This window comes from Cygnus atratus, chromosome 9 (assembly GCF_013377495.2).
Source record: "Cygnus atratus isolate AKBS03 ecotype Queensland, Australia chromosome 9, CAtr_DNAZoo_HiC_assembly, whole genome shotgun sequence".
NCBI lineage: Eukaryota > Metazoa > Chordata > Aves > Anseriformes > Anatidae > Cygnus > Cygnus atratus.
In genome coordinates, this window is record NC_066370.1 from 2,691,798 (window position 1) to 2,708,789 (window position 16,992).

General features: G+C 36.7%; 1 protein-coding gene across 1 annotated transcript in view; it reads left to right on the top strand.

The window, feature by feature from the left end:
* Positions 1-7,445, top strand: part of TRIP12 (thyroid hormone receptor interactor 12) — a 74,372-nt gene extending 66,927 nt beyond the window's left edge. Inside the window, 4 exon segments of the mRNA XM_035544381.2 lie at positions 2,817-2,930; positions 4,807-4,901; positions 5,090-5,193; positions 6,081-7,445. Of these exon segments, the coding sequence (XP_035400274.1) occupies positions 2,817-2,930; positions 4,807-4,901; positions 5,090-5,193; positions 6,081-6,277 (510 nt within the window). The 3' untranslated portion in view covers positions 6,278-7,445.
* The last annotated feature ends 9,547 nt before the right edge of the window (positions 7,446-16,992 follow it).

Genomic DNA, 16,992 nt, shown 5'->3' on the forward strand with positions numbered 1-16,992 from the left:
TCTCATGAACTGGGAGCAGCAATGAATTTCCTACTGATTGCCTCTGTACTAGCTTATTACACTAAAAAGGAGGAAAAAAACAACCCACAAACACCAGTAAACTCTTTGAATCAGTTCACCTTAATTGTAAATTCTGTAGTACAAAAAAGTTTGGTTTATATATAAGGGATACTTAGAAATGTGCCTTTTTGGATTAAAAATAATATAGGAATTGGGTTAATTTGAGTTGTGGGCTTTCAGAATCTTTTAACAAGTCCTCACGCTTCTGTATGGTAGTGAACCCACTACCACACGAGTGGGCTTTGAACCTTTACAGTAATAATGAAAATTCTCAGACTTAAGAAAATACCACCTTAATTGCAAATAGAAATTAAAGCAATAGTGTTAAAAATAAGAAATAAGTATGGATGGAATGGAACAATACAGTGCCATAATAAGTTGACCATATATCTTCATCTTAATCGATTTCCATGTTAGAAGGGACATAACCTAGAAAAACTAAAAATAGAGTTGAATGGTTAAGGTTTAAAAACAGCATGGTAAAGAGAGGGGGGACAGGAGGGAAGAATTCAGTACTATCACATGAAGGCATGAGCAGAATGGGGATAGGAATAATGGACTGCATAATGAAAACACATTATTCCAATTGGTAAATAAGACACTTTCTGCCTGGTGGCTAGTCTGCTGCCAGTTTAATCTGAGGACTGAGATTTTTTGAAGTACAGTTTCAAAGAATAATAAAATTGTATATATGATGGTATGGTTAGAAGTGTTTTGGTAAGGGCCGTATAAGCTGTTGGATATCAATTAAAAACTTTGAAGTTATTCTGTAGTTTTCACAGCTGAATAATGAATAATTCCAGTTCATTTTCCACATTCAGGCTGTTACACATAGCCAGTTCTCATCACCTTTTGTTCAAAGTGTGTTGTGGTAGTCAGGAAGAGCTTAAAGGATTAAACACATTTGGATATAAAACTCTTTGCAGGTTTTGTCAGAAACAGCATTTGTGTTTCTGATTTACTGAGGAAAGCTTAGCAAAGGTTACTTTCAAGTCTGACTTGCATACACTTTGCAGTCAGTTTTTCCCTATAGGCGGCTTGTATCAGGTGTCTGATATGGTTGAGAGTCTTACGGGCATCTCAGATGTCCTGTAGTTGTCCTATCACAGGCATCTGACGTTTTAAATGGAAAGCAGATCATTACATAAACTTTGTTTTTTGTAAACAGCTTTTGGGACTATTTTCTTTAAAGGACATCTGTACAGCTTTTCTGTTCTTGTCTTTTTATTCAGGCCTTAAAGGAGAGTTTAAACTAGATGGTGTTAATTAGCAGTACAGACTTGATGGTAAATTAAAAAAAGAGAAAACATTGGTATCTATGAAAATTATGATGAATTGCTATTTAGAAACAGTATATTTATCAGGTATTCTGCATAGCTTCCTGTGCATCAATTGCACTGCTATTGGACACTGTCATTTTTGTTAAAATCTGATTTGGAATACAATTGAGAGTAGTTCATAAAGCTGGAATAACCTTCCCTGTTATGCATCTCTCTCCCTCTCCTGCAGTTGTCATTCTACCTTCCCACAAGACTTAACTTTTAAATATTGTGACAGAGTTAATTATGTGCTTCAGTCCAGCAGTATCAATAAGATTTTTCTGATCATATTCAGGTGCATCATTAGAGGCCTTCCAAAGCTTTTCCCAGGTCAGAGCTTTTAATACACTTAAAAATTAGCTGTGTGTTGACATCCTCCTTTACAACCAGTCTTCATTTCCTGCTACAGCTGAGGATATCCAAGGCTAGTGTGATAGTCAGTAGCACTTAACTGACAAAAGAGTCTGAACTTCACATGCAATCTGTCATGTATATAATATTTTTGAACCTAGTGGTTGTTAGTACTTAATGCAGATAGTGGAAGAGAAATCTAGTTTCGTTTGTCACATCTTGCCTGCTCCCCTCTCCTCCTGCCCAGGTGACCAGGATTGTTGTTTAAGTATGTGCTGTTTTCTTTGGAAGGTCTGTTTAATCCTGAGGGAAAAACTGCAGATACCAAAACAAACAAAAACTCACCCCCAAAATTTACCCTATTTGTCTTACTGTCTTTTGCCTTATGATTCTTAAAGTGACTTAAAATCAAGGTATCCCCCCCCCGGCCCCCCTCATTTCTATAGGATTAAGACACTTAATATAACAAAAGAGTAATTTCCTCTACCTCTATATTAGAAAAGGAACCTATATATTTCTTTAGAGGAGAAACTAATGCAATATTGAAACAGAAATCCTTTAAGTATCATTGTCAATTTTAAAGAGATAAGTGTACGAAGACTGCTAGCCTTGTAAAAATACCTGAAACTTTGGAGTAGGTTTAGATTTGTTTTTGCAATATGTTGTTGAATAGAATCATTTTAACCAGCTATTCTGATTTCCATGTGCTAGCTTTGTTTTATCAAAAATAAAATCAGTGAAGTTGTTTAAATTAGTCTGAGTTGCATGCTTAGGGTATTCTATGAGGGTTGTTTGAACTCATATGTCTTTTGATAATCTGCAATGACAGACCACATGAGATTCATTGCAATGGTGTTGCACTGCACTTGCACATGTGCAGCAGTACAAGCTTATAAATTAAGGCAGAATGAGGCAATGCTGTAGAAGAGCTCCATGAATTAATGCTCTAACTTTGCTGAAACTATAGTGAGCATATGGCTAGGCTTATATGGAGCTGTTTTTTTCTGTAGTTGTAGCCTTTTTGTGCAATTTTGATCATTCTACTCTTCCTTTATTTAAATAAACTTTTTCCTCCCACCATTGCAGTTGGTGATATTCTGGGCACTAAATGAAGGCGTTGCCAGACAGTTTGACTCTTTCAGAGATGGGTTTGAATCGGTCTTCCCCCTCAGTCATCTTCAGTACTTCTATCCTGAGGAGGTTGGTATATGAGTTCTTAAATGATGCTTTTATAACCTTATGACTAAATAGCTAGGAACAGTCTGAACCGAGGTATGCACTGAATGCTGTGCAGTCCTAACACACGCTGTCTGACAACATTACACGTGCTGCACAGTGGTAAAACTTGGTGTCTTTTAAATCACAAATTTAAATGTTTGAGATTTGTGTTCAATAGTCATTTGCTGTTTTTATTATGAACAGTTTTCTTTAAAGATGAGTGGATCCAGCTTTTCTCAGAGAAGGGCTTCTGTTTGTGTGTACAGGCTCCATACTGTCATGGAAACTAACTAATTCCTTGTATTGTAGTACCTCTTAATAGCTATAGGTAAAGATGTGGATGATACCTTAATGTTCTATTAAAAAAAAATCTGCTTTTTTTTTTATTACTGTTTTAGACAGTAACAGGAAGTGAAGAACAGGATAGTTGATCTTGATGCCTTGTTTTCACACCTACCACATTAACTCTTAAAATTCTTACTCTCAAGTGGACTGAACTGAGACACAACTAGTGTCCAGGCTAGAAAAGAGAACATTTTAATACTATGCCTTTAGGGAGTTTATTTGAAGACTATATTTTCAAGGATTTGCCTTCATAAACCTTCATAAACTTATACCTTTGACTTCATGAAGAAATGTTACATGCTTTGAAAATGTTAGTGAAGTCTTCACATAAATCTTCACATAAACCACGTAAACCTTTTGTTCTTGATGCTTTGCAGTGTAAGAGTTTCTTAAAGCTTAGATCTGCAACTGCTAGTGTTGATTCTTCCATGACTTTCTCGTGGTACTACTTGCAGAGAACACCACCATTTTTTTCTCTAACAAATTAAAGGCTACTAAAAAAGCAAATTCTTGTAGTTCAAGTGCTTTACTTAACCTTTTCCTCTTTATAGGATGTGGATGGGATTCTGTGCTGTCACTGTTTGTCATGGTTTAATGATGTTTCTCTTTGGAAATTTCAAAATGCTGACACTAGTCTGTTGCTAATCTACAAATATAGTTGATCAAAATTGAGCAATAGGAGTTGTACCAGATAAGATACTTTGTCCTTAATAGGATATACGTGTGGGATGTAGAGTTCTGTTGCTGATAGTCTGTCTATCGAGCCATTTGATCCTCTTCATAAACCCTCTGTAAGTGATGATAAAGAACTTGTAGAATTCTTTTGTTCACAAAGAGAAGCTATTTTCACTGAGATCTGGGCTTTACAACTCGTTGTCTATCCTGGAAGGACGTCTCTAAAAGCTTTTAATGCTTTGGCTGTAGCATATCAACTCTGCTTGCCCATGTGCATAGAAAGAACAAGCAAGATAAGTTGAAGTAAAAACCAAAAACTACCACATGACAGATATATCTCTGATAATAATTACTTTTTTTTCTTTCAGTGAAGAGAGCGGATTTCTAAAAAGCAAGTGTAAAATGTCCAAAAAGCAATTGTAAATAATCTAGTCTTTCCATTTCCCTAGTTGTCTTTAAAATAGTAAAAATTTAACATTTCTTTGTAACTGTAAAAATTGTGTTTTAAAATATTTAAGGCATTTTTAGTCCCCCAGTGTGAATTACTTATTACAGCTGCATCACTTTTCTAAGAGATACATGTCACATCTCATGTAGGAGTGGATTGAGTGCGAAGGTGGGTTGAGTGAATGAGGATGTCATTTGGCTGAAGCTATTGCATTCAAAAAGCAGGGTGGGGAGGGAGGCTGTTTGGTGTGACTAAGGTCATTTTGCAGCAAGGTTTTCCAAAAAGTAGAATAGAATACTATTGTTATTATAGTAGTAATCGAAACAGACAGTACTCACTCTGCATTGCGTTCTAAAAGGGAAAAATTCCTCTTGTTTTTTATTTTTATAGTTGGAGCAGCTCTTGTGTGGCAGCAAAACTGACACCTGGGATGCAAAGACATTAATGGAATGTTGCAGGCCAGATCACGGTTATACACATGACAGGTAATATGGTGCTGGTCTCTTTTTTTTTAATAAAAAGTATTGGCAATAGAACATGCACATCCAAATAACCTTTATATGTGTGTTCAAGATGTGGGAATTATGTATTTGAAGATACATTGCACTGAAGATGACTCTGCAATTATTTTAAGTACAAACAAATTTGAAGTTCTCTCTTTTTCCCCTCTTAGTCGAGCAGTGAAGTATCTCTTTGAAATTCTCAGTAGTTTTGATAGTGAGCAGCAAAGACTGTTTCTTCAGTTTGTGACGGGTAGCCCCAGACTGCCTGTAGGAGGTAGGTTTTGTTTTTTGTATATTGCTGTATGTGAAATCAAGATTTACTGATATATTTCAGAATAGGTGGATTGATTACTTCAGTAAAGTGGGAAAAAATAAACGTGTTCATTTTACAACTTCATATGTTTGCTATTTCTAGTTTTAGGAGTGTCGTGGTAGACTTAAGGTAGAATTATATTATGAACTTTGTGTTAATCTCATGATATTTGCATGTGAAGGACTCTCTCCTAGTTTAATTCATGTTACCAGATAACCTACTGGAGGGCAAAGTTCAAAATATTTAGAACTTCTAAACAAAACTTAAATTCGTGTAGTTAGTACCATTATTCCTCGCCTTTTGAATGTCAGTTTTTTTTTGGGGGGGGGAGGGGCTGAGGAATTTGCTGTGTTTGCTAGGGATCATTAGAAAATACTTCTCTTGCCATACTCTTGTCTGAACATTACTTAAATTCTCTACTTCTAGATAAAGGAAGAATTGACATTAAGGACAAGTTGCTTTAAGAAATGTTTATTTTTTTAATCTCTTAGGGAGAGAGTGCAGATAGGACTGAGGGTTAGGAGTATAAAAACTTCAGCTAGAGAACATGTGGTTGGTACAGCAGTCAAATTTGGAGAATGATAGAAAATGTGTATGAATAACAAACTTAAAACATATGCTTGGAACAGTATGTGTCTTTTTCCCCCACATAAAGAACACAACTAAAAATAGAGGGGTCTAGTTTATTTCTTTTATTAATATTGGAAAGCTAATCTACAGAAAAGATTTTGGCTTGTTCTATGGCCTTGTAAAGCCGTGTACTAAACTTTGAAAAGCATGGATTGAGAGCTGGTGTTTGGAGATGTCTGCCTGCTGTCGCTGTTCTGAATCTCTTCTCTTCTCAATAGGCTTTCGAAGTTTGAATCCTCCATTGACAATTGTACGCAAGACATTTGAGTCTACAGAGAATCCGGATGACTTCTTGCCCTCAGTAATGACTTGTGTGAACTATCTCAAATTGCCAGACTATTCAACCATTGAGATAATGCGTGAAAAACTCTTAATAGCTGCAAGAGAAGGGCAGCAGTCATTCCATCTTTCCTGATCACAATGAAAAATGCAATGTCTGCCTGTTACAGCAAAAGAGAAACTCATGATTCTTTTCTAAATATATCACCTGAGTCAAGGAAACGTGTTACGCCTTCTTGTTGTAGAAAAACGGCTTGCAGATTATAAACAAAAGACACTTGGTTGATATTCATTAAAGGCCCCTTTGGACTTAAAGTGATCAGGCCCTAAAAAGTTGTTGTGACAAGGTTTCTTTAGCAAGTTCTTGTTTAAATTATCATTTATTTGATGAGTGAAGTTTTTAACTTGCTTTGCTGTGTGAAATTTAAAAAGGGATGTTTTTCCAGGCTGGAACAATAAATGTCGCTGTGCAGTTTAATACTGGGCTGTGTGTATCCATCTAGCTGAAGTCTGAAGTTTTTCCTCCAAAGACAACTTTTGTACATAAGTACAGAAATTAAAATACACCATGTATTTGACAAATCTAGTTTAGTAGACTAGTTCTGTGTACCCTCACCTGCCTCTAATTTTACCCATCCTCATGTATTGTCTGATGTGCAATTCACTTGGTTCTTTTTGTGTGCAACATTCAACAATTGTTATGTTTTGGTTAGCATGAGCATTTAACTGCTCCATGCCTCTTTTCTCTGATTTAAGATAATTTAAATTTTACTGAAATCAAATATATATTGTCAATATAATTCAGCCTTTGTAACTAGGTAGAACCTTTCTTATAGCATAGTTTTACTGTAGTGGTAGGATATACTGGTGACCGTCTTTACCAGTCTGCGCTCTAGAGCTGTTTACACAGTGATTCAGGCAGCAGAAGCCTCTTACTAGAGGCTAGGAAGAATTTCATGTAGTTGAAGTCCAACAGCTTGGGCTGGCCAGTGTGTATTGTGGTAAGGCCAGAGCATTTCGAATTGATGTAAAGTTTTTTAAAAGACAAATTAGCTGTTTCATTCCCTGTTTGAGTAAACAATTTTCTTGTTCTTGATCTAAGTTCCTGGTTACTTTTGTAGTTTTTTTCTCCCCTCAGCGCTAGCTTGGAACAAACAGTTCAGCCTTTGTCTTTTGACACAGATAAAGCACCTGTAAGCAATGCTCTGTCCAACTGTTTTATGTGCTGATTTCTCAAATCTGCAATAATTTACTTCATCAGGTTAATGTTTTTACCTGAATATAAATAAAAAAGTTTGCTTCACCTTTTTGTTCATAGTTTTGTACTGTATGCATAAAGTTCAATTGTGTAAATTGCTGTAATGCAAGTAAATCATCCTAAATCTACTTGGCTAACAGCCTGCAACTTGTGGATGATTTACTATTAAAACAAGACCTTTTAAGACCTCCAACTTAAAGGGAATTTTTTTCTGTTCTGTGGGTTCAAAAAAATGGGCAATTACAAATATTCCTGAGATGTACCTGCTATATAGTTCATCTCTATGAAAATATGATAGTTAATTACTTTTATTCAACTTTGAGAAATCAAAATTCATTTCAGTGCTTAGTAATTGTTAAATTCTGGCTAATCAGGCTAGTCTTTCCCCTCAACTAACAATAACAAATTTTCTTTTATCTAGCTGAAGAACTTGTACTTTCAGATTATGTATTTCAATACATGTACGGACATTCTTACAGTGAACATTCACAGAATTACATGTGGTTGCTCATACCAGTGCAACTGAAATGTAACGCAAATCTGTCATGAGCATGAGTAGAATGTGAAATCCTTGCACAAAGAACCTGATAACAGTTTCTACTACGGTATTAAAACTGAAAGAAGGCGCTTCACACTGTACATATAATGGTAGTGCACAGTGCGGCATAGTTTTCATAAAACTTCAAGGCAGTGTTTATGGACTGGTGTTTAAATTGTTCTGATAACTTGATCAAACTGAGCACAAAGAAGTGTTTATAGTGTGGATAGCAATTTGTTCATTTTTTTTAAGGTTCTATATTTTAAAAAAACTGACTTGTGTAAAAAAAAAAAGCTAATATTTTGTATTAAAATATCATGTGTATTGATATTTTTTTTACCCCTGTTGTCTCCCTCTAGAATCTGGCTTTCATCGACTTTGAGGTGTTTTCAAATTTGATTTACAGCCATTTGTGTAACTCTGTTTCAGTGGGAAAATAAGTTGTTGGTTGCCTGTTTCAAAAGGAAGGAAAAAACAAGTTCCTCCTGTGACAATTGATTTTTGTTGTTGTTCTGGCTGTCATTATCAGCACAGAGCAGGATAAGGATGTAGTTGGCCTGAAAAGTCAACTTAAACTCTTTTCAAAGAATCATAGAATACCCCGAGTTGGAAGGGACCCATAGGATCATCAAGTCCAACTCCTGGCACCACACAGGTCTGCCCAAAGTTTAGACCATGTGACTAAGTGCACAGTCCAATCGCTTCTTAAATTCAGACAGGCTTGGTGCAGTGACTGCTTCACTGGGGAGCCTGTTCCAGTGTGCGACCACCCTCTCGGTGACACTTTTGGGTGTCACTTTCTCCCCCACCTGCCCCCTGTCCCCTAGGGCAGCTTATAGTGTGTTGGCAGAGCAGTCTGTCTTAAAAGGTTAAAGATAGTTGATTATTAAAATAAATTGAGCAGTTACAGTTTGCAGGACTGTAGTACTTACTGCAAGCAGAAACGTAGGATCTAAGAGTAGCAGAGAACCAGCAGAGGGGTGGGGCAGAATGATAGGTATTCCTTTTCAGGAGCTTTCAGAGAAAAGCTTGCTAACATCAATTGTAGCTGTGTTCAGATGTAGATGTTTCAGATTATGTAGGACTCTTAAGAATATGTAATATGCTTAGGACTGAACTGCTTTGTGTACCTTTGTCAGAAGAAAGTCTTATTTTTGAAAATAGAGGCCTTTTTAAATATGGTAACACTTAACTGATTTTAAGAACACTATCAATTACTATTTTGGTTGAGTTTCAAATCCTTCAGAATAGTTTTTATTGCTGCTCTCAATTCATGAAAAAGGTGCCACCTAAGCATTGATGTGTGTTACTGAACTTGGGCAGTGATTTTTTTTGTTGTCCTTAAAGGTTTGCTTTATACAGAAATCCTTTGCATAGGGAATATTTAAGTAGTGCAAAGTCTGAAATGAAATTAGTAAGTTGTAGTTCTGCTTTAATTTATGTTCTGTAGGAAGATGTACAAGAATCAGCTCCAAGTATGTATAAAATTGCTATGGCCAGTGTCAAACTTGATCAGATAGAAAAAAATAAGTATGGTTGTGGGGAACAGAGATTCTCAGCAATTAAGTCATGCAAGCCATCTGTATGTGAAAGTTTTACCATCTCCTTTCCCTACTGAGCTTTCATTTACTGAGAAGGTGGGTACCTCGGGCAGGGATTGAAATTCCGGGTGCCTGGGTCACTTGTGCCCTCTTTCCTGGAGGTAGGTATGTAATCTGCAGAGTTTCTGGGCCCTGTCCCACATCTTTTTCAGCAACCTGTCTTCAAGTGTAATATCAGTTCCTGTGATTTTTGAACCCTATACCTGACTTCAGGACCAAGGATAATGCAGGACCCCACTCCCCTGCCCCCCACAAACAAAACCAAAAAAGCTTTTCTATAGGTAACACTGACAGAGTTAAGGAGAAGTGAAATTTGCTGAGAGACTACAATAAAAATGTTGGAAGGGGGAAAAGGTTTTACTGATAGTTCAGTCATGTTAGGGCTTGTTCTGTTTTTTTTTTTTCCTGCTTTACTTTCCTAGCTTTACTTTCCTAGTCTCTTGATAGTTGGAGCTACACAACTAATATACTGTGTTTCCTAAGGCCTAGAAGTTTTCTGTCATGTCAGAAGAAATGTTCTCTCAGTGTGCTCTTTCCTGTTTTTATTAAGTTTGCTCAGCTGAGTGCAGTTGGTTGCAGGAGTAGTCACCCCCCCCCCCCCCCGTGGTGCTCCACCAGTGCAAGGGCATAAGCTGCGCAATCAAACACTTTTAAAAAGAACATTAATGTGTGGTTATACAGCAGCTAGGAAACACATTTCATGGTTTTAACTGTCTCTGAGCTCAAAGAATAACTTCCAGTGGGCTAACATAGAATATGCCTTTAAAGAAATACCGTGTCTGTGTCTTTTACAGAAATGTGCATGTATTGAACGAACACGTGCCTTTTTTGGGGGGTAGAGGAGGAACTGAAGTTGGGTCTCCTTTGCTGGGTGTGTGTAGGGAGTTGTCAAGTCTTGAACCAGAAACAGAATGAAGCAGTGCGTGTGCCTGTGTATGTGTAAAACAATGAAGATATATCCAATGTTTTCAAGGCACCAGGCTAAAAAAGGCCCTGATGGCTTTTGCTGTAACTACAGTGTGGTTACAACTTCTGCAACCTGGGTCAGAAAAAGACCAAAAAAAAAAAAAAGGAAGTAAGAGGAGAGATAAAAGTGAATGCCTTCCACCTCCCAAACAAAACATGGAGGGGGAACCTCCTGTGAAATTTCCTTCATCTTACAGTTAAGGAAAATGTCCTGTTCAACCTGTAAACAGCATGTTGGAAGAGGGGAGGAAAGCAGACAGACAGAAGCATTAGGATTCTTTTGGTTGTTTCCCCTTGCTTTAATAGGCTGTCACTATTTTTGAGTCCCCATTAAAGATAGCAGGTAGGTATGCCTTGGCATAAATGGGAGACAGCAAGTATTCTGCCCCCACTTTCTGAGAACACGAAAAGGGAAGAGGTGGAAGGAGGAGGTTCCCCTTTGCACAGGTAAGCTTCAACACTACCATCTCATACTGAAAGCCAAGGCAGGTTGATGCTGCCATGGTCCTTAAGAAATGAAGTTCTCTCATCTAAACAGCTATTTCCCAAAGATAAAACTGAGAGAAAGGTAGATAAGGTCATGAGATTCCTTAGCTTTATAGCTGTCTTTGTAGCCAGCACTCCTGGCTTGTACCTATTTTTAACTGTCTTGGGTGCTGGGTTGCTACAGGAAGGGAAAATAGTGAATTTTTCAGTTTCTTCCCTTGTATGCAAGAGTACTACAATAAGTTAGTATGAGAACTTGTGCCAAATGTGTAACTGTAAATAACGCTATTTTGTGGCATTCAATTCAGGAGCTAGGTATTATGGAATCATACTTCATCGCTTTGCAGAAGCCTGTCCTCCCATTCTGTGACTCCCCTTTCTTCCAGTTTTATCTCACAAGACTCCTGTGGCAGCTTCACGTGGTGGATGGGCTTAAATACTGAAAGGATTTGATGTAGTAGTTTCTGATAAAAATCAGGGTAAATATCTTAGATCTTCACTAAAGTAAAGCCTATTATTTCAGGGAAGATAGCAACCTTAGCATGCTTTGAAGTCAGTTAAGAAGTAAGTCATAGGAGAAAAAAAGAATTTAGTTAAATTTTGTTTGGTGTAGGAAGGCCCTGACCTAGAAGTGATGAGAAACACAACATTTAAAGAAAATGTGTTTTGTTTTACTCTTCCTTTAGTTGTCATCCATGTGTTCTAGGCTAAATAGGCTAGGCTTGGTCTGACTGCAGCTGCTTTGTTCTTTGGACTTCTTGTATGCAGAAGCCTCTCTGGCAGGCAGGTGATGCAAAACATGGTGCAGAAATAGTCTATGAGGTGGCAGTTTATTTCCCAGCCTCCCCTTTCAAACTTTAATCACAGGTCATTATTTCTTTATATTAAAACTGTTGAGACAATAGCTAAAAAAGCAAAAATTTCCAACCTGTTTCTTTCTTTCCTAAAACCAGCGCTTCCCAGGAGCAAGCTATATTCTGGGATACTAAAACTACAGAAGATCTTCAAAAGGCAGGAGGAGGGGGGAGAATACAGTGGGGAAAAGGCTATTGAACAGTAAAATTATCCCAACTTCAGTAGCGCTGAATTCTATGACTGGTAACTTCCAATTTAAGACCAGAAGCATCATGTTCTTCTAGCAGACAAGAAATTAGAGACAAAAGGATTAACTAGGTGGAGAGTAGCTCTGCTGCAAAAGGCTGAATTCAGGTCAGCATTGTGCCCTGGCAGCAAATAAAGGCAGTAACATCCTGTGCTGCACTAACAAGAGCATGGCTGGTAGACTGAGGGAAGGGATTATCCCTGTTTCACATCCCCAGAGAGATTGTGCAGTCCCCATTGCTGGGTTTTTCAAGACCCAACTAGATAAATCTGTTTTAGTAAAACACATTGCAATTCCAAAATTAGCTGACTATATTTAGAATGTAAAATCAAAACTGCATGCATGCATTTACTAATAACTGAGAATCAGAAAAGTTGATATGCATCTTAAATAGTCTTGCTCTGTTTTGTGCTACTCTATCAATTTAAATAAGTTCAATAGAAGAAATTTATATGCAGAGAGAGGTTTTCTAAATTTTCCAATAAAATGAGTGGAAGTGACAAGGGTCTCTGCAGCTGCAGATCATGAGTAATCTTCGTCTTCATAGGACTCTGTTTCGACTGAAAGAAAATTACAGGCCTTAATTGCTTCTACTTCTCTTACTTAGAATGGGTTTTTATTTCAAAACTTTCTTCTGGCATGTTACTTGTTTTTAATATTTAGTGAAGTGATATTTACCTGTGTCCAGGAGTTCTCAGAGTTTCTCTCTGTCCTAGAATATGTCATCTCCAACTTCTTCGAGGATAAGTAGTTAACATGATTTGACAGCAATTATGGAGATGCCATAATTCCATATACAGAATTTTCTGGAAAGAGCAGTTCTTACAGGTATTAGCCAAAAATATCATCCAGACGTTGCCTGAAAGTTGAAAGATTAGGTAAAATTAAGAATGTGAAATGCGAAAGACTTTATATATATATAACTCCTATCCCAAATGTGGAATCTGAATAGGTGAATGATGACAGTAATGGTCTGTATGTCTGTAGTGATGCTCAAGATGTTTCTGGTCATGTTATATAATTAATTATATAATTAACCTTCTGTGTTATGGTGCAAATGGCTAACTTTTTAGTAACCTGCACCTGCAAAATTCATTTTCTATAGAGTCCCCTGTGCAGTTTACAGATTATTTTAGACTTTACACTATGGGTGAAGGAACAGAATAAGATGCTGCTTGATATTGGATGCACGTTTCTCAGAGAGAATTGTACATTCGAGCTCGATAACGTTTGGATAACATTTGGTATTGGTTTTGACAGCTGTGGGATGCCTGATCTTGAGTTGATATAGACCTGGCATGTCCATAATAGCGTAAAGAGAAAAAGGTGTAGAAAATTAGCAAATAGCTGAGATCAACTAGGATTTCCCTGTGTGTGGATCTTTTTTTTTTTGCGTGTCTCTTAGCTCCCCTTTCTCCACCACACTAAACATAGTTATTGTCTTTCAGTGCTCCAAAAAGAATCTGTAGAACTTTGTCAAAGTGTGTGACTTCCCCTTCAGAGCAACAAGGACTAGGTATTTTCCATTTGCTGCTAGGCTGTAAGCAGCATGGATATGTATTGTGCTGCTGCTTTTCTAAACAACATGTTAGCCACGAAAGGCTGTGCTACAGCACCTGTGCAAGTAGCTGAAACTGTCATATGGATGAAAGATTATTTTTGCCATGTGCCTTTTTTAATGTAGTAAAGAAATACTTAATACCTTGCCTTTTGGACTACAGAGTGTAGAAAAAATTAATGAGTGGAAAAATTGCTCAATATGCATACATAAGAGTGTACTTTGGTTTTCAAGTTTAGAATTTATGTATCTTTATTGAAAAATCTTTAGTAAGTTTGTTAATGTCAGTAACTCTGTTCCTTTGTTTTTAAATTGCTATGATAGCTTTTTTGTATAATTGGTAATCATGGAGGAAAGGAACTGTTTATTTTAAGGTAGGTGATCAATACCTTGACACTGTCATTTTCAAAAACAACCAGCCTTCCTCCCCAGAGTAAAACTTCGTTTACAGAGGTACTACCTAATGGAAAAAATGCCTGCCTGGCTGATACTGGCCATTTGTAACACCATAGTATACGCACACCAAAAATGTATGCATTTTGCTGAAATAACTAGGCGCATCTTTGAGATAGGGTGTTAAGTTTTTATTACTTGGATTTCTCATTACTTGAACAAAACCCGATGCACTAGGGAATTTGGTATGTGGCTATGTACTCCAGAGAATCCTGTAAGTATATTTTCTTTCCTTCTGTTTAATAGGTATACGTACATTTTAAATTAAAAAAAATTCAAGTTGAATATGGAATAAAAATGAAAGAATCTGTATTCCCTATTTTGAATCATTGACTTCTTAAATCATGGAAGAACTTTAACTTTATAGACACTTACTGAGCTACACAGGAAGACAAAGAAAATAAAAAATTGCTGTTACACTTTTGTACTAGAAAATAGTTTGAATACTTGTCACTGCTGTATTATTGTGTGCATGCTATAAACATGCAGGTAAGCTACTTGATGTTCTTAGTACTGCAGATTTCTATAATTTTCTAGTCATTTTCAGAAACATAAAATGTTAATATACAATTCACCCAGAACTAAAAGTGTAGGGAGTAATTCCACCTACTAGTGTCTTACATAGGATCAGCTAGCTGACAAAAATTGGGCTGGCATATTCATGTTTCTCCCTAAGATTTTTGGGTTGAGTTATGATATGTCCTAAATCACTTTCTATCCAATTATCCCAAAGACTGAATTATTCTAGTATTAAGGCACAGAATAAGGATGGCTGTATTTCGTGTGTCCAAGTCCCAAAAGATGTTTGGGGCCAAAGTGATACAGCCATGTTTAAACCATACTGCAAACCATACTGCAGTTGACCTAAACACCTGCCTGATGATACCTGTCCTGCTATGATAAGTAAAAACAATTAAGAATCCTTATTTCTATTTGTATGAGTAATAAATTTAACATCACATTTTATAGTTATTTATGTGTAAGTGACACTTATGCACTCTGGCATTTATTTCTGAAGCTTTTTATGGTATAAGAAAAATTCCATGTAACTTTTTGGTGTATTCCATATGCAGCTTTTCCAGGCTCACAGTAAGCTAAACACAATACCTGCTTCCTCAGAACACAAGGATTGTTAACAGGAGGAAACTGCATGAAGAACGTGTATTTGCAGTGATTATACATGGAGAAATGGCGAGCAGTCAGCATGTATTGCCATGAATTCTCCTTGTGAGCTATAACACACTGAAAAATACAGTGACTAAAAGATGCTCAGTTCATCTAAAAGCATGTAAACAAATTGCTTGATCTTAGTGTAGAATCACCTACAGAAGTAAAAATCTACAAAAAACTCTGATAGCATATAGCTCCTGAGTCTGTCAGGAAAAAAAGAGCGAAATGAGATCCAATGGATGACTGAAGAAACTAGATTGATTCAAATTAAAACTAAGATTTAGATTATTGAGGAAAATACACCTGAAGTCTTTACTGCTTGCAGTCTCCAAATAAGGACTGGATACTGTTATTCATGCATACTTCTAGTCTTGACATAATATAAATGAAGGAGGGTTTTTTATGTGGGAGGCCAAATGAAAATTGTCCCAGAAGTGTCTTAAAACATTACCATTTTGTTTTCAAAAGGTTTTAAGAAACACAGTACAATATGTAACAGGCTGTCATTAACTCTGACCATTGACTATGTGAAGTGCCCAGTGCACATCCACTCCCTCTGCAAAATGTACTAGTACCTTGAATCCATTAAGTCTGTTTCCTTAACTTTATTTGACATTAACAATGTATATGTTAATTACACAGTGCCTCGTCTTTTAGTATAAGTGTTAGACTGGCTTCATTTTTTTTCCCATAGTGCACAGATGAAATCTACTCTTAATTTTTACAGAATTTAGGGCCTGGTTGTTTTCTTTAGCAAATGTTTTCATTGCTCAACTGAGCAGTTTAGAGCAATTGGATGAATTTTCTATTTACCACTGGCTTCCTGTAGGATGCTAGGCAAGAATCCAACTTGTTGGTTAGGTGCCTAAATCATTTAGGATCTGGCCTGGAGCTTCACCTGTAAAACTGGAATAGTAGTACTTCTACATCTCTGGGGAGGGTGGTGAGGATGTGGTGAGTTGTGATAAGCACTGAATAAGTTAGTTGGGAGCCTGATGATTCAAGGTATGAAGGCGTTGAGGTATTTTGTGGATCCCCATTGACTAAAATACAGGTATACATCTCTCAGTTGAAAGAAATGCCTAGGGAGAGAAGGAAATTGAAAGTTTGGACTGAGGCATAATCTTTAAAATGAGGTGTAAGAGAACACGGATAGAAAAGGCAATATCTATCTGTGAATTCTAAATCTAGTGAGGGTAATGTTACCGAGGAATAAATAAATAAATAAAAAGGAAAACAGCATGAAATAATAATAACAAAGGAAAACAAAACAACACACTACCAATTAAGTTTTGGATTTGATCTCAGATTTTGTGTTGAAATAAAAATGTTAATAGCTGCTCTCTTTAAGATGTTTTACCTTCCAGCTGCTGCCTTTAAAATCACAGGTGCTGTCCCTTTGCAACCACAAACCTTGAAACCTTTTTGTTTATTGCTCAGGAAGAATATCAAAGAGAAAAGTTAAGGCTTAATATTTTTCACTGGAACATCTTGTGATTTGCTTTTATTTCAGTAAAAGGTCTGTCAGAATTTTATTTTTCCTTCTCTTCTCCTCTGTACAGCTTCTGATGTGTAAGTTTTTCCACTCAATAAGAATACAGACATCATGTCCTCTTGACACATGCACCTTGAAATTCATATAAATAAGTCATTTATTTACTGACTATAAAAATAGCTCTTCAGATCTAGTACTTCAAATTCTCATGGTCAAATACTTAT